Source organism: Scleropages formosus, chromosome 15 (assembly GCF_900964775.1).
Source record: "Scleropages formosus chromosome 15, fSclFor1.1, whole genome shotgun sequence".
NCBI lineage: Eukaryota > Metazoa > Chordata > Actinopteri > Osteoglossiformes > Osteoglossidae > Scleropages > Scleropages formosus.
This window is the reverse complement of record NC_041820.1, coordinates 10345619-10363194: the sequence shown is the minus strand read 5'-3', so window position 1 is coordinate 10363194 and position 17576 is coordinate 10345619. Positions and strand designations below refer to the sequence as shown.

Genomic DNA, 17576 nt, shown 5'->3' with positions numbered 1-17576 from the left:
AAAGGAAGGTAAGTTTTTTTAAAAAATGAAAAGACCTTGAGCTTTGTGAACAGGTACATAGTCCTATCTGCCTCCAATGTTGTAAAACTGAACCAATGTGTATTTTAACAACTTTTTAGTATTTCGTTGCCAGAGGTAATGATGTAAAGTAGTTGTGCGTGTGAGTTTGCGCGTGCGCGTGTGCGTGTGGGGTTTTCACGGTTTTCATCCGTGAAAAAATACATGAAACGGAACAAGACGCACGGGGGGGGAGGGGGGCTTAGCTCAGCGCTCTCCTGATGTCATCCGGAAAACCAGCGCAGCGGGGGGTGGTGTCGTCACGCCCAGCGTGGAACGAGAGACCCGGCGCGCGGACGGAGCGGGGCTCGAGCGCCGATCGCGGGAGCAGAGCGGATTCAGCGCGGCTTTTTCGCAGCTCGTCGCTCACCGTGGTCGCGTGAGCGGGGACTCCACCGTTTCCATGGAAACCAGGCGTACAGTGCAGAGTGGGCAATTATCTATAACTGTTATGATCTAACGTTCATTTTTCCGGCACCTTTTGCTTTGCTTTGTCCAAAAGCGACTTGCAGTGCTAGATATGCAACTTTACTTTAAGCAGCAGGGTATTACCTGTACTAATTCACGGTAAGTACTGTGCCTTAACCAAAGGGACTAGTGGTGGTGGGAGCGGGACTCGAAACCCAGGACCAGGCTTAAGTTAATGTTTTCGTTCTGTGTTGGTACTTATATTGTTGTCGTTACTTCGTTGGAAAATGATGAGACACATTTCGGAAACTCAGCTGTGTCTGTTGTGAGCGAAGTTTCATTTTCAGTTTTTTTCAGATGCGATGGCATTCCGTTCTAAAATATTGACACCTATCTCCCCTGCATAAATAAAATTGAAATAAATAAATACATTTTATTGAAATATTTTCTCTCTAAAAAGTGGAGAAAATATCGAAACCTTAACACACTTGTGCATAAACTGTTTAGTAACACTTTTGACACCGTTTATTAATCATATAGTCAAAAGAATGCCATGCATGATTCAGCTATAAAATCACTTCCTGAAGAATACAGTCACTGCAAGAAGTCTACTCGCTGACTAAGTACCTAAACTGAGTAGAAAGACATGTCAAGATTTTTTTCATTCCAAATAAAGCTGTTAAGAAACTAAAAATCTTAATTTTATGTCTTTAACCATTAAGGCCGCATAACAAACGATAAAAAGATTGCAGTAATGCCATGGGAACAGCACAAATGGAAAAATTTCCCTGGTCTCTTGTTGAGATCTGAAGAACACGAGATCAAGAACCAGTTGAAATATTTGGCTGATGGAATTATGAACTATAATAATAATAATAATAAAGCTTTTTTTCCAAAAAATGACTTACAATGTTACATTTGTACACTAAGCTACTTAAAATTATTTGCCCATTTATACAGCAGGGTAATTTTTACTGGAGCAGTTCAGGGTAAATGCCATGCTCAAGGGTATTAAAGCAGGGCACAGATTCAGTAATATTATCCACATCTGTTAATATGCTTTATGGTTTACATCTGTTCTTTGGACAAAGACCTTCATGAAGTCCCATGGCATGGAAAGGATGTACAGTATGTTACAGTTTATGTCTGCGATGTGATGTATGGACCTGGAATTCCCTTGGGAATGCTCCCTTCCTCTTTCTCTTAACAAAAGGAGAAAGACGGGGTTGCACTGAGAAACGTGCAGAGCCTGGTGTTCATTTCATGTGTATCCTCTCTGTCTCTCTCAGCTTTTCATTTCAAGGGGTCATTAATGCTGGTCCCCAGCCATGAGCGGGGGCTTGGCAGGCCTGCCGATTGCTGTAGTGCTGTAATCTCCTTAGGGAGCACAGCGTACCGCATGGTCCTTATGCGTTTCACATGCAGGGTGGTCTGCAGCAGCTGTCGCGTTCTCACCTGACTTCATGGTTGGGTTTCTGAGATTTATGTTGCTTCTTCTTGTTATTTTGCTGTCCAACGGCATAAACACTCATCGGGTTTTGGAGGATCAAACTAAATTACCAGTAGTACTCAATGGAGCCATACACTTGGGGGGACAAATTAGGCTTGGCTGAATATTGGGGGACACCCCCAATACCTTGTTTTGACTATGATTCTGATTTCATTTGATACTCCCTAACTGGAAGTATAAATTCAAATAAAGCAGGAGATACTTGACAGGAGATTTTAGTTTTTATTATGTTAGTTGGCTCTGAGAATACGAACTTTGACTCCTTTGTTGTTGGTCCCATCAGTGAGACCAGAGCTTCCATCCAGGTACTTAACTCACCTGGACCCTGACATTAGCCTATTAGACAAATACAGTTGTACTACAAACACTGATGGCTTGTGATGTACGCTCTGCTGTTTAAACATGAGCACTTGCTTGAACAGTTTGCTTACCCCTGCCATACCTTCCATCAAATGTCCCCTGTTTTATGTTTTTGAACTTACCATACCTGTATGTTTCATAACTAAATGAACAAAAGTAAGTATAGTCACCTGTGCTATGTTGATCAGATGAACAGGTGCCCCTGACTAAAACAGACCAGGAATAGCCTCAAGAGTAAAATCACTAACAGTAAAACACTGAAGAAGCTCATTCTTTGACATCATTTACATGGTCCTAAGATGTGTGCTGTTGATCTGAAATTTTACTTCCACTCTTGAATTTTACTGCCAGGGATGTGTAATCAGATTAATTTCTGAGCTGCTTTAGGGGCAGGAATGGGTGGCCTTGTACCTCCTCCAGCCAGGCTTTGAATGTCTTCCTTTCCTGTTCACCAGACACAAACCATGAACTACGTGGGTCAGCTGGCAGGCCAGATGTTTGTGCAGGTGAAGGAGCTGTACCGCGGCCTGAATCCTACCACACTCTCGGGCTGCATCGATGTCATCGTGGTGCGCCAGCCAGATGGGACCCTCCAGTGCTCCCCGTTCCATGTCCGCTTTGGGAAGATGGGCGTTCTAAGGTCCCGTGAGAAAGTGGTAAGAGGGAGGGTTTGAGTTAAAGGTGGAGGGTGGATGGAGGCAAGGCAGGAGATGGAGCGAAGAGAATCTGAAGATAGCTGCTGTGTCTTCCTAAATTGTGAATTCAGTTTCCAGGCTCAACATTTGTTCAAATTTCCTTTACTTTTCCCGTGCCTGGAAAAGGTGGACATTGAGATCAATGGAGAGCCTGTCAATCTGCACATGAAGCTGGGTGAGAATGGAGAGGCTTTCTTCGTGAAGGAGACAGAGGAGGGCCAGGTTAGCTGTCGACTCCCTGACACCCTTACTGCCCTGTTTGAGGCCACAACCAAGCATCTTGTTGTGGCCTCAGACAGCATCTTGTGCGTGTGTGGGTGTGTACTAATGAGTTAGGACATCATAACAAAGTATTTAGATCAGGTTTTATGATCTAAAATGTAATTCATCTCAATGCATGATAAACTTACCAATGTTTCTTGCTTGACAGTTAGAAAACACCAATCTAAAGGATGTACCTACAAATAATGATTATTATATCCAAATGAGTGAAAATAAATATGTACATGTAATCATACATTTAAGCAGGGGTACGGTGAATATTCAGATACACTTACTGAGGTCCCAACTGATCCTGATTTAAAAATGCACAAACTTTTATTTTGGAGAACTAATATTCTGCACAATTTGTTGCTGTTGCCTTGCCACGGCCCTACCCAAGGTCTGTTTAGTTTTCTCACGGTCAGAAGGCAACAGATGATGGCTCTGACAGAATCGGTAGTAACAGAATCATGTAAAATTCCAGTTGCCCAAGGTAAATCAGAGCTATTGAGAACAATGGCTGTTACATATTTATTTAATTTTTTTGTGTTTTGCCCTCAAACACAGCAGAAGGCAAATTTTGGTGTAAGACAGGACTCGTTGTGACTCCTGAAAAACGTATAACATTTTGTAATAGCTTTGACAGAGTTCTCAAATGGAGTTCAAACCGATTGCTCTGTGTTACATTGGGTGGGGCAGTAATGTTACCGGAGAAAAATGTTGATGTGGGGAAACAGTCTTTCATACAGTTTGTGAACATCTCATTTTATTCATCTTTTGGGACAGGAAGTGATACCTTCATACCTGACCACCTCCCCAATCTTAACTGAGGGTGCGACCCTCATGGAGGCTCAGCTGAGCAAAGGCCCGGCCCACCTCCCTGAATGTGGGTCCGGACCCTCCGTCCTAGCCCTGTGTGCTCCGCAGATTGTCGGGGACAACGGGATCCTGAAGAAGAGGCGGAAGAGACGAAAGAGGAATAAGGCAGACAGTCTAAAGAAGGAGGATAGTGGGGACGAATCTGAGGATGAGGACATGTTTACCATCGATATGAGCTCTGATGAAGATAAGGAGTTGGACAGCAGCTGGTAGGTCCTCACTAAAGACATGGATAGATATTTGTCTTTTTGATATAAATACTTTGTTCAGGAATAATTAATACATAATGAATATATTCCTAATGACAATACTAAGAATTAATTATTTATCTAGACAGGAGAATAGGCCTTTGATCCTTGTGGATCAGGTCATTGGACCTTGTGGGAAAGAATTTTTGTCCTTTTAGACAAGGTTTTTGGTTCTTGGAGTGCAGGTCTTTTATCCTTAGAGACTAGGTCTTGTGCCTTTGGAAACTAGTCCACTGGCCCATGGAGGCCCATCTTTGATTCTTATGTGCCTGGTGGTTGGTCCTTGGATACCCGGGCCTTACTTCCAGTCATCCATAGGCACTTCTTTGTTTAGATTGTCCCTGATTGAATGTGGTCCCACAAGTCCTCATTCCTTGAAGAGAAGTAGAGGATTTAAGTGCTATGCTGTCTACCTAGATATCACCTTGCTGGTATGATTTGATGAGGAAATAGCTTAACTTTGTTTAACTGAAATGTATTTTTCTTAGAGACTGGAGATTGAAGATTATTCATGTTAAGGTAAAAATATTTTCCAGGGCTGCTTGCTTTGAAAGAATTTAAGAATGATTTCCATCTCCTGAATTCCCTCATTTTGATGAAGGCTAGACAAGACCCACTTCTTTGGGTCATCATTTTAAAGCCAGTGCCCACAGGCAAAGGCTTGGATGAGCTTTGTTTGGACCATTTTTGTCAGAATTAAACCTTCAGGGTGTCTGGCTGATCAGTCCAATAAGATGAGAAGATGAATGAACAAAGAGTAGAGGTGAATGGAGAGGGTGTCAAGAGAATATTCAAATCCAGTTTGTTCTTGAGAGTGACCTTTCAGCTAATTTTAGAATTCTTTCAAGGGGAATAAATGGACATATAAGAATATCGTACATTCTTCATTGTACGCTCGAGATCAATATCCACCCATGTTCAGTATCCCAATATTTTAAGGACAAGTTGCTTATTCACGTGAGGGGCCTTGTCACTGTACTTTTGAGATATTTAATCTGAACTATTTCAGTCAAAATACGCAGCCATACAAATATGTGAAATAGTAAGCATTCTTAACCAAAAATATTAAGTAATAACAGGCGTACTAATTGTCCTGTGCATGGAAACCACTTGGCATGCTAGGATACTGACAAAGAACTTGGAAATTCTGTTCTGCTGCTGGATTTTAGTCTATGTTGTTCTGCATCATCATGCTTCACCCAGAGGCAAGAATAAGTACCAGTGCCATGTTTTGCATTTCAGCCACTTTGAGCACTGAGTTGTTTAGCTGTTATACATTCATTTAATTTTATAGCAACTCTGCCAGGACTTGTTAAAAATTATTTGAAATGTTTAGGGAAAAAAATGGTCATAACTGAAATCTGTACATTTCCACATCCAAACTTTTCAGCAATGAAAAGTGGATTTATGTATAAACAATTCAGTTATTTGGATTAACCCTTCAATCCTACTTCATTTATATAAAGTAATGATAATATGCCTTTTGTTGCTTTATCATAGCATTGTATTCATTTATAAAGTGCAACAACTGATTATTATTAATTGTACATGTCAGGAAATGTGGCTTTCTTATAAACTCCCTGTTATAAGAACCCAAGACTTCATTGTATCTTGGGAAAGATAACTGTGAAAAAATACAAGGTATGGTATTTGCCAAAGTATCAGTTCAGACATGTCAGAAATACAAATGGGTTGAGATGAGTGTAATGCTTCTCCCTGTAAACAAGTATAATCTGCACAAACAGTACTTAAATGAGAGCATATCAAAACAGCACGAAACAAAAACAAATTTTCATTTCTTGCAGTTAACATTAAATGTTTACTTTTATTCTTATGGCTTACACAAGAAAGGGTTTTCTAAAGGGAGTACTGTTTTTGTCTCAAACAAGAGACCTGAGCCACATTTGGTTGTATGAGCTGTGCTCACACAGCTCGAGAAGAAAGTGGGACCCGACTTGAAATGTGGAAGCACATCTTTGCTGCCGAAGTAAACAACTGATCCTCTATGAATCAACTGTGGGAACATTTTCCAAGAAAGCAAAGTTGCGTTGTGAGCCTCACAAAAGATCCAAGGCAAGCCTTGGCTCTCGTCCTTTCCCAGAATCTCGCGGACCTTTTTCCGTTTGCCAAAGTCAAACACAAAAACAAAAACATCGTGTCCTCCATAATAAGCTTCGACTACAGTCCTTCTGTCAACTCCAAGCACTGTCTATACTTGTGTGCAAAAAAAAGTCAAAAAAGTTCCTATTTGCAATCTTACTAATGTCACCAGCACTAGATATTATTTTAATGAACATAAACAATAAAACAACTCATGCAATTTAGCTTTTTTGTTTAGACCCAAGGGGTGTGGTAGCACAGTGGGTTTAGCCAGGTCCTGCTCTGTGGTGGGTCTGGGGTTCAAGTCCTGTTTGGGGTGCCTTGTGGTGGATCGGTGGTCCCTCCTGAGTGTGTCCCCTTACACCTGGTGTTGCTGGGTTAGGCTCTGGTTTTCTGCAACCCCTCTGCTCAGGACAAGCAGTTTCAGGCAGCGTGTGAACAGTGTGTTTAGACCTGTGCAACTGGACACACGTGTTCCTTTCTATGAAATGCAGCCTGTTGTGTTGGAAGAGGTCCAGGGATTTGCTCTTTGGAACAAAACAATGTTCTCTGTACTTTTTCCTCAAACACTCTTGTTTTGGAACAATCCTGTATGTTTAATGAATCCAGCTGTCTGGATGTGTGCTGATCTAAATCATGTCGTTCTTGTTTTGGAAGTTGTATTTATTTACAGTTAGTCGTTTGTTTAAAATTGTGTTTTTGTTTATGTTTTAGGCCCTCACCATGTGATATCTACTTGGAACAAGGATCCATGGGAAATACTTTTACACAAAATACGGCTTGTCAACTTTCCGAAGGGGGCCAGTTTAGTCTGCCGAGGTAGGTCCAGTCCTGCCTGAAATGATGGAGTTGATGCCATTCTGAGTGACCCAGCATGCAGACCAGTAGGTAACATAGCACAGCAGTCCAGTGACTTTCGTTCAAGAGCCTGCCTTTGATTCCCTGCTCCCATGGGGTACTGTTGCAAAAAGTTGCTCCTGGGTTGCTCCGGTGACTGTCATCTAGCTACATAAATGGATGAAAAATTGTGGTATAAATGGAATAATATGGTACGCAAACCTAACATTGTGAGTTCCTCTCGAGTACACCATCACCTAAATGAGCTAATAATAATGTGAACCAGAATAACCAGAATGGCACATGTGTGCAAAACAAGATTCAGTAAGTAGTGGTGGGAGCAAGAGAAGTACAGGTATTCTCCGAGTCTCCCCTTAAGGCACCACTTGTAAAAGAACCGCAACACTGGATGAAAACGGCTGCGCCTGCAACTGTGTACAAGTTTCCTGTCCACTGAGTGCATTAACCGCACAGTGCATATTTAAGGCGTCAGTGTTTTCTGTCCAACTCTGTTTTTTTTTTTTTTCTGACGGAAAAGTGCAGCCTGAACAAAAATATATATATATACTTTGAAAGCGTAAGAGGCTTGCATGGTGGGTTCATCTCTTAGTGCTGTCTTAAGTGTCACAGCATCCGAATAGGAAAGTAACAGTTATCTTCATAAGATCTGAGAATGTAGTAGAGTTGCAAAATTTTGGCAAAATCTTTCTCATTTTAGTGCTTTTAAATTGCTTTTCTAGAAAGTACCTCATGGAGGATATGCATCTGTGAATACAGACAGGTAAAGATGACCTGGGCATTAGTCAGTGTTAACAGTCTGACATGTTTGCTTTTCTTCTACTTATAAAACCCACAGCATGATGATTGAGCATGAAAGTCTGACCTGCTCTCTGACAGTTCCAGCCCGTGGGGGTCTGTCTCACTCCTGCCCCCAGCAGTCTTCCCCCTTCGAGCCTCGACATAGGTATGAGGTCCTTTCCAGCACTATGTGCCTAGAGTGCTCAGTCCATCTCTTCAGCATTTGAGCTGTGAAGAATAGACCTGAATTGTAGCGATATAGACAAAAGCACAGAAATTCTCTTCAATTTCCAACAATGATGTTGTCACTCAGTGGGGCAATAATACAGTAAACTGTAAATCATGTTTGAAAGACTTGGACTGAAATTTGGCTGAAACCAAGATTTGACTTTTCTCTTGTCAAAGCCCCAAGAATTCTCGATCCGAGACCCCAAACAGTGATTCGGAGCTCGTGACAAAACCATCAAAAAAAGACAAGCAGGACAACCCCGAGATGTTGTGGACGTGGGGAGAGCTGCCCCATGCTGCCAAGGTACTGCTACAGCTCTTGCATGGTTCTCTGAGCAGGAATGGATGTAAATGGCTGTAATGGAGTGGACAGTAATGGTACTGACCAGATCCAGTGCATGCTTATGTAAGCTTCAGAAATGCCAGTGCACAGTTTACATGAAACACTAATCAGTGAAGTAAAGACCAACTGAGGACGCGCTGGGAGCTCGCCCAGAGTATCCACTCTCTGGAAACTGTTTTGACTTTATCCCCCTGCTTTTATCCCCAGCTGTCCTTCATCCCGACAGAGGTGGAGGTTCTGATATCGGCCCCTATGGCCCTGTTAGCAACAGAAAGCAATCAATGTGGATCTATCATGGGGGAACAGGCACCAGTGGAGTCTTTGTTGCTCATCCCAGCTGGGCCTGAGTTGCAAGAGGGTGCCACTGTCCCCACCGTGGAGCCAGAGGTAGAAGGAAGGGGCACAGTGGCCTCCCTCGTTTCTGACGATGGGGACAGCCCAGGTTCCCTCCCAGTCAACAAGACCGACTCACCATCCAAAAGGAAAGGTATGACCGTCACTTTGATTTTGAAGCCCCCCTACCAAAAACAAAATTCCCTTCAGTATGGACACACATATCTGGCAGCTGAACAGAAGTGATTGGTGTCAACTATCCTTAGAGAAAAGGAGTCGCCATCTAGGAGCAGATGGGGTGTATCTTGATGACATCACAGGACTGGAGCCTGAAGTTGCTGCTCTCTACTTTCCTAAAAGGTGACCTTCAGTAAAAAGTTGTCTCTCATGAATAATGGAACATTTCTTATTATAAACAGCTAGATTTGTTAAATTTTTAAAACTCAAGATTGTGCCAAGTGACTGTATTATAATTGTACACACCCACTCAGTCCCTAAATGGATACTTTGGTGACTTGCAAATGACAGGGATGGTGCTGGCAGGAGCAGGACAGAGAATGCGGTCAGGAGTGTCAGCCCATCACCTCAGTCCATTGGCAGTTCAGGCATGGACAGTGGCATCGATAGCTTCTCTGAACACTTAGGAGATCTGCCCTCTATCGCCATCTCTCTATGTGGAGGACTAACTGACAACAAGGAAATTACTAAAGGTTAGCCATTTTCCAGCTGCACATTATACTTAGAATTTTATTATTCCAGAGAGATGGAATAGCTAAATTAAAACTATTTTTTTTTTTTAGATTTGTTGAAAAGATTTGTTTTAGCAACAGGAAGAAAAGCAAAGATGAGAAAATAATACAAGTTGAAATCTTTGTTGAGCAATACAAATATCAGTTAGTTCTCAATCATGTTTGACTTTTCCTCCTACAGAAAAATTTCAAGAAAAGGCAGTATCCTATCAGCAGTTTTCTGAAAACCCGACAATCATTGATGATCCAAATCTAGTGGTGAAGATTGGAACTAAGTGAGTAACAATATTTTTCAGCTCCGAAACCTTCGCTGTGGTAGAACATACAGTCAGGTTGGTGCCTATGAACTTTTAAGCTGCTTGATGGTGGTCCTGCTCAGGGACTCCCCCCAAAACATGAACAGAAGGCAATCTCAAGATCTCAAGCCACTTTGGCTCTTTTGTTGCCTCGAAAACCGCAGAAGTGGTCACTACAAATTAGGGTTGACTCGACGGCGCCACAAGAATAACCATCACAGTAGCCCTTCTTGCACGTACTTAACATAACTGACAATATTCAAGGCATTTATAGTGCGAAACATTCACAAAATCATCCCGCAACCTTCTTTTCTGACTCTCCGTTCAGTTCTTTTTCAGTTCAGAACAATATGTCTGCTTTTAAGGTCAGAAAGTTTCGCTGTTCAGCCGGCAAACTCCAATAAGTGTTTTTTTCAGTTTAATCTGAATTTAATGCCTGATTCGCTCTGCTAAAATATGAATCACTTGACTGAACCTGTTTGTTCTCTCTGCAGGTACTACAACTGGATCACTGCAGCTCCTCTGATGCTGGCTATGCAGGCGTTTCAGAAGCCTTTACCAAAGGTACCCCAACACAACATGACACCACCTCTCCATCTCGCTCAAGGGCACTGAGGTCACAGGAGGCCGAAGGCAGAGGCTCTGTAGACCGTAAACATACTGCAGCTTTCTGCCGGACCCCTCAAGTGGTTTAACATCTGAGTTAATTATGTTGGGTTCCGTGTGTAAAGCTATAAACACATTTGTTCTTGTTTTGTCAAATTCTCATCCTTTATATTTATTCGGAAACAATTGACCACATTCTAGGTAGAGATTCTTGATCTTTTCTAGGCCACAGACTCCTTTAAGAATCTGATGAAAGCTCAGGACTCCTCCTAGGAAAATTCCCATAAATAAATTCTGAGAAAATATTGCGCTGGATTTATTTCACTGAAAATTGATTACCTTTGCATGGAATTATGTCATGGATTGTAATAGTACAGTGATAGTTTTGCTTCATTTTTAAGATTTTTTATATAGTATTGCTTTCAAAGTAAGCCTGCACTTCACAAACCCTGTAAGCCCATTTTCATACCTCCAAGGGCTTCATTGATTTCAGTTTAAATACAGCTTCTACATTTAAAGAGATTTGCAGTACTTTGCTTTCAAAAGAGGGGAATTTATTTTAAAACTATTGTTGACATAAGAGAAATCTCCTGAAGTTCAAGTTTTTCTCCAGATTGATATAGATTGTCACCGGTGGCTTTTGGTTCAGTTTGAGTTGTGCATTTGTCTCAGGGTACGGTGGAGAGCATCATCAAGGAGAAGATGCCGAAGAAGGGAGGGCGATGGTGGTTCTCGTGGCGCGGGAGGAGTGGTGCATCAAAACCGGTGCGTTCTCAAATAAGACCCTACTTCGCAGTCGGTGTGAAACTCATTAAATTAACTTGGCCCTCTCCAGGCAGACGTTGCATATTAGCATCACTAATTGTGATGAGGCGGCATGGAGGCACAGCAAGTAGCACTGCTGTCTCACAGCACCTGGGTGGTGCAAGAGGACATGCATTTGATCCCTGCTCAGTCTGTGTGGAGTTTGCATGGTCTCTGTTTGGGTTTCCTCCCACAGTCCAAAGACATGCTGCCCAGGTTCACCTATAGTGTGTGAGTGACAGAGAGAGAGAGTGTGTTCCACTGATGTATGGATGAGTGACCCAGTGTAAGTAGTGTATCTAGCAGTGTAAGTCACCGCAGTGAATGAAGTGTGTGGGCTGATAACTCTACATAGAGTTCATTGGAAGTTGTTTTGGAGAAAAGCGTCTGCTAAATAAATAAATGTAATTGCCTACTAATAGGGGGGCGCGGTGGCGAAGTGGGTTGGACCACAGTCCTGCTCTCCGGTGGGTCTGGGGTTCGAGTCCCGCTTGGGGTGCCTTGCGGCGGACTGGCGTCCCGTCCTGGGTGTGTCCCCTCCCCCTCCGGCCTTACGCCCTGTGTTACCGGGTTAGGCTCCGGTTCCCCGTGACCCCGTATGGGACAAGCGGTTCTGAAAATGTGTGTGTGTGTGTGTGTGTGTGCCTACTAATACTAGCATTCCCTACTGCTAGTATTAATTTGGGCCTGAGAGGGTTGATATGCTCATTACCCTTTAGTTTGTTTGGGCAGATCCACAGTAATGTTTTGAGAAGCAGTACCACATCTGTTAAGTTCACACAAATAATTATCAGATGTCATACTTCAACATATCATTCCTTCAGTGTTATATCAGTCTAGTGTTGGTTGAAGGAAATTATTTGTTTATGCGCTTGTTTGTTTGTTTGTTTGTTTGTTGGTTTATTGCAGGAATCTTCCTTACAACAGGGAGTCGCTGAGAACAGAGAGCAACCGGGAAAGACTGTCACTGTAACCAGGTAGCTGAACATGCCACAGCAAAACCGAGGATCATGTAAATAGCGAGAGTCTGCAGCAGACCTGTTAGCTGACTGCCTTTAAGAATCTTAGAAATAATCCCTTTTGTAGCATTAAAGGTCTAAATGACTGGTTGGATAAAATATTAATTTGTACTGCTATGTTGTTGGACGATTGCACGGTCAGTGTTTGAAGAGCACCAGGACAGCCAGGCACAGGAAAAGTTTCTTTCCTCAGGCCATCTACCTCATGAACAGCTAAATGCCCCCTAGGGAGTAAACTGGTGCAATAAACAACGCTATTTATATTTATATTTATTTTTCACATCATATCTTTTATTTACTTTCCCTTGCATTGTATATAACATACCTGTACAAACATATAATGTCTAGTGTCTATTTTGTATATTGTGTACTTTATACCCTATATATATTTTTTTTTAATCTTTTATTAGCCCACTCTACTTTTATTATCTGTGTCTTGTCACTGTCATTCTGTCTGTGCTGCGGAAGTTTCTGTCACCAAGACGAATTCCTTGTATGTGTAAACATACTTGGCAATAAAGCCCATTCATTCATTCATTCATTCATTCAACAAGCAATACCAGTGGAACTGTTCCACAGCCCTTCATTGTCTTCTGCTTGGCGATGCTCTCCATTGCATCCTGGAATAAAAGAAATCGAGCACATGGAATTATGTGCCTAGATCGTTGGTCTCCACGCAGGCGTCTTTTGCACCCATTTTATGCATCTGAGTATTTGACACTTTACTCCTGTCCCGAAACAGACGAAAAGATGAGTCATCCTCCAGTGACGACGAGCATCCAGTAACCCGGCAGAGCACAGGTCCCGCCCAACCCGAGGTGATGAACTCCAGTGGAACCGTTTCCTACCAAAAGACCCTTCGCTTGACTTCTGAGCAACTGGTGAGAACCACATTTACATGTTGCTTCTGAGATTACTAAAATAATGTGTGTGCACGTGTGTGTCTGCCAGCATTTTGGATTTGTGAAGAAAAAACAACCAGTAATAAGGATGGATTTGTTTCGACTCATGGACTTTCAATTCATAGTTGTTTAGACTAAAGTTTTTAAGAGCCAGGCGATTTTTATTTTTCATCTTTCTCTTCTGGGAGATTAAGAAAGCGGTTACTTGAGTGTGCTAGCAGCTGTCACAGTCGGTTAGTCAACACAGCTTTAACCAGCACGTACAGTGAGGACTTACGTAGCACTTCGCTGCATTCACCCAGAGGAATCTGCAGCTGAAAGATGGCCCCAATGACGTGGTCTTCAGTGTCACCACCCAGTACCAGGGCACCTGCCGCTGTGAAGGCACCATCTATCTGTGGAACTGGGATGACAAAATTGTCATTTCTGACATCGACGGTACCATCACCAGGTGCTGGAGACTTGCAATTATTAGTATTATTATTATTATTAGTATATTTGGTTTGTTTGCTAACATTTCAACCCAAAGTGACTGCAAATTTTACCAGTTTTAGCTATAAAAATCCATGTCGTAGCAACAAAAAGCAACAAAAATCCATGTCTTGAACCATGAAGTACACGCAGTGTTATAAAGGTGGTCAGTGCTGGATTGTTAGTCACATTTATTCTTTTGCCTCTGACTGATACCATCCCCTGCCAAAGATCAGACACCCTTGGGCACATCCTCCCAACCCTGGGCAAAGACTGGACCCACCAGGGAATCGCTCGCCTCTACCACCTTGTGAGCCAGTGAGTGTCACAGACACCATCAAGGAAGCCTTGCTGATATGAACCCATGTTGCACTTTTTATTACAAAAGACCAGTGCTGCATTAGTCACCAACACATGTACATATGTTTTATATGATCAAGTGCCAGTGCTGTACTCTATCCCGGCACATGCTCATAAGACATTTAAAGCATTCAGATGGCCTCACCGCAGAGTTGTAAAGGTCAAAAAATCTAAATCAGATATAATGAAATCAGATTGTTCTGGAAGGCGGTTCTGAAACTTTTTTTGGAACCTCGTCTAAAACAGCCTTTCACTCTGACGTGAGCTGGAGTACCTAGTATTACAAAGGAAATGGTTTAACCACCATTCACCGGCATATTCTCTGAATTTTGACAAGAGCCCTTTGCTTTGTCACAGAAATGGCTATAAATTTGTGTACTGCTCTGCACGAGCCATCGGAATGGCAGATATGACCCGCGGATATCTGCACTGGGTGACCGAGAGGGGCGCCATGCTGCCCAAGGGCCCGGTCCTGCTCAGTCCAAGCAGCCTCTTCTCTGCCCTGCACAGGTGAGACCACCGTGTCTGCCTGTCGAGAGTGAAAATGACAGTGTCTTCCCCGCTGTCAAAATGCGATTAAAGATCTTCGCGGTCTTAAAATAGGCCTTTTGACGTTGCTCTACATAAAATGCCTTTTCTTGACCTCGCTGCAGGGAAGTTATTGAGAAGAAACCAGAGAAATTTAAAATTGAATGCCTGACGGACATTAAGAACCTGTTCTACCCAAACACTGAACCTTTCTACGCAGCGTTTGGAAACAGAGCAACGGTAAGTTTAATGCATTAATGTACAAGTGGGCATCCATTTGGCTTTTCTGAATTATATTGGGTGTATTTCTTCATTACACTGGCACATGATGACAGTTTTCTCACAAGCAAATTTTTGATAGCCTCCTGAAATCCAACAATAAATTTTCAGTATACTTCTAGGATTTCCATGTGGAATCATTTAAAATCATAGAATATCCTGTATGGTGTGCATTAGAACACAGCTTTGTATGTGTGTACGGTTTAGTAAATACGCTTAAAACCATATATCCCCTACAGAGGACAGCAAATGAATGGCTGGTTCTCTAGGAGGTATCACATAAACACACTTTAAATGCTTTATAGAAGTATTTTGGCATGGATACAAATTGATACTTTAAAAAAATCATAACACTGCCTGTTTGTTTGTGCTGTAGGATGCATACACATATAAGGAAGTTGGAGTCTCTTTAAACAGAATATTTACAGTGAACCCTAAAGGGGAATTGATTCAAGAACATGCCAAGACAAACATATCATCGTAAGTATAAATGGCTTTCGGAGATGTGCAGCGCTGGACAAGTTTAGTGAGTTTTATAGTTGGCAGCCTGCAAGATTTTGCCGTGAGGCTCTTTTTCTTAACTTTTCCTGACTTGGTGTTATTGATTTTGACTTGTTCTCTCACCCGTACCTTTGCTGTAATTTGCTATCGCGGGGCTGTTTTGAAGGTATGGACGCCTGTGTGAGATGGTCGATCAGGTCTTCCCCCTGATCACCCGTGGAGAACCCTTGTACGCCTATCAGGGTGTATGCTGGACAGAGCGACCGCCTCGGGTGGACGCCCGCAGCGAATGGGGGGGGTTCGGCTGAGCGCAGCAGCCCCGTGGAGGCCGAGTGCAAAACACAGACAGACGCACAGGCACGCACACGGGTGCTTTATGCCATGACGGCAGGCACATTGCTCTGCTCAAGCTTGTGCTGCTCATGCCTGAAGGCAGGGAGAGGTGCTGGAACCTGCAGAAAGACACTGGAACAGACTGATAGACAGCTGCCTCATCCCTCGATGGTTCACCTATGGCCCTGCGCAGACTCACGCAATAAAAACAGCTCAAACGCACAGACAAACAAGTGTGCAGGAACACACCTTGTGACGTGCACGCAGCGACACTGCCCAACGGCGGGATAAAACAGACCCGTTCGCCCAAGGAAAAAGAAAACGCATTCGAATGAGATAAGCAAGCCTTTAAGAACATCTGACAAGGTCATTGTGTTCATCTTATTGTGTTTATGTTTTCAAGAATTTTATTTATTTTGTTAGTTAAAATACAAGCCAATGTGTATTTTATTTTGTGCAAAACTGATCGTTTCCTTTTAATGGATAAAACATCTGCAGTCAGACAAAAAAATATTTCCTTGGCTTTTTAATGCTAATTAAAAATCCCTATTCATTTTATCTAATATGCTGGGAATGGTTGTGCCTGTTGTGCCAAACCGTTTGGGTGAGAAATCTGCACTTTATTTGAATATTCTTGTCTTTTTAATCTTGGACAACTCTGTAGTGGATTTATGGTCCTTGATTAGCAGTGAACACAAAAAAAATATCTGTACTAAAAATGTATTGTGTATGGAGCTGTCTTTTATCTCACCAATCAATGCAATAATTTGTTTTTTCAGCATTTTCTTAATGGACAGTACATTTTCATTTTTGACACACATTTTACGTTGTATGGTGGTGTGGTGTACAGTGTTGATACCGTGGTACTCCAAGGATGTGGGTTTGATTCTGGCCTTGGTTCTGTCTGGAATTTGTCTGTTTACTCAGTCATGTGATTCTTCTTCAGTGGAGACCGGTGACCAGATACTGTTTTTGCAGTTTATAAAATTTTTTTTTTGAGAACTTGTTCAAAACGTGAAAATGGAAAATATAAGCAGGTTCATTTAGGAGCTATCAGTATTTTTTCCACAAGCTATACAATTAATACTATTAAACTATTCTGTGTTAGTTTCATAACCTGCTAATACTTACAATTTGTAATATTTATGCACATATAAACACACCACTAATGTGAAAGAATATTATGATGCTGTGAATAACAAAGCTGTCAGTTAAATTGTTGTATCTTTCTCTGTGGCAGATTGCTAGTGTGTGCATGACCTTATCCCCTTTTCCTTTCATGAACACATATTTTGTACATGTGCATTTTTATGTATTTATATTGTAACATTACATGGTCAGAAATATATATTTGGTATTAATATATTCAGACTTTTAAGAAAGCTCTTTCCAGTTACTTCTACTCACAAGCTTTTAAGTGATATAGAAAGACAGTCTTAGTTGTAGTTTTTTTTATCATATTGATAACTAACTGTGATTCTTCGTAAAATATCTGTGCGTCTGGATAGGACTTCAGATCAAAAATACGAAGGGTTTTTTTACCTAGATGTGCAAGTCAGTAGATGCTCCTTTACTCTGCTGTGTTATTTATTAGTGATAACCTAAAGGACATGCTAATTTAAACTTTCATTTCGAGTCTTGGGAAAGAAAATTTAAATTATTATGAAAAAG

The 17576-nt window shown here is 41.9% G+C and overlaps 1 protein-coding gene across 2 annotated transcripts; it reads left to right on the top strand.

Moving 5' to 3' along the window:
• The first annotated feature begins 322 nt into the window (after positions 1 to 322).
• Positions 323 to 17236, top strand: lpin1a (lipin 1a). Of its 2 annotated transcripts, XM_018734647.2 has the most exons (21): positions 323 to 624; positions 2791 to 2991; positions 3157 to 3252; positions 4078 to 4379; positions 7233 to 7337; positions 8212 to 8319; positions 8559 to 8685; positions 8932 to 9211; positions 9324 to 9417; positions 9586 to 9767; positions 9988 to 10081; positions 10597 to 10666; positions 11381 to 11473; positions 12422 to 12489; positions 13274 to 13412; positions 13736 to 13884; positions 14136 to 14222; positions 14622 to 14774; positions 14918 to 15032; positions 15448 to 15551; positions 15739 to 17236. In XM_018734647.2, exons 2-21 carry the CDS (start codon positions 2800 to 2802, stop codon positions 15878 to 15880), a joined length of 2700 nt encoding a protein of 899 aa, XP_018590163.1. In that variant the 5' UTR covers positions 323 to 624; positions 2791 to 2799; the 3' UTR covers positions 15881 to 17236. The 2 variants fall into 2 exon arrangements, with proteins under 2 accessions (XP_018590163.1, XP_018590172.1); XM_018734656.1 differs by lacking the exons at positions 14918 to 15032; positions 15448 to 15551; positions 15739 to 17236 and having other exon boundaries at positions 14141 to 14222; positions 14622 to 14708.
• The last annotated feature ends 340 nt before the right edge of the window (positions 17237 to 17576 follow it).

Excerpts from the sequence above, each read along its gene's own strand:
- lpin1a (XM_018734647.2), top strand. The coding sequence starts at position 2,800 with ATGAACTACGTGGGTCAGCTGGCAGGCCAGATGTTTGTGCAGGTGAAG. Across the intron at positions 4,380-7,232 it reads AAGGAGTTGGACAGCAGCTG|GCCCTCACCATGTGATATCT; the intron begins GTAGGTCCTCAC and ends TTTATGTTTTAG. Across the intron at positions 9,212-9,323 it reads CTCACCATCCAAAAGGAAAG|AGAAAAGGAGTCGCCATCTA; the intron begins GTATGACCGTCA and ends AACTATCCTTAG.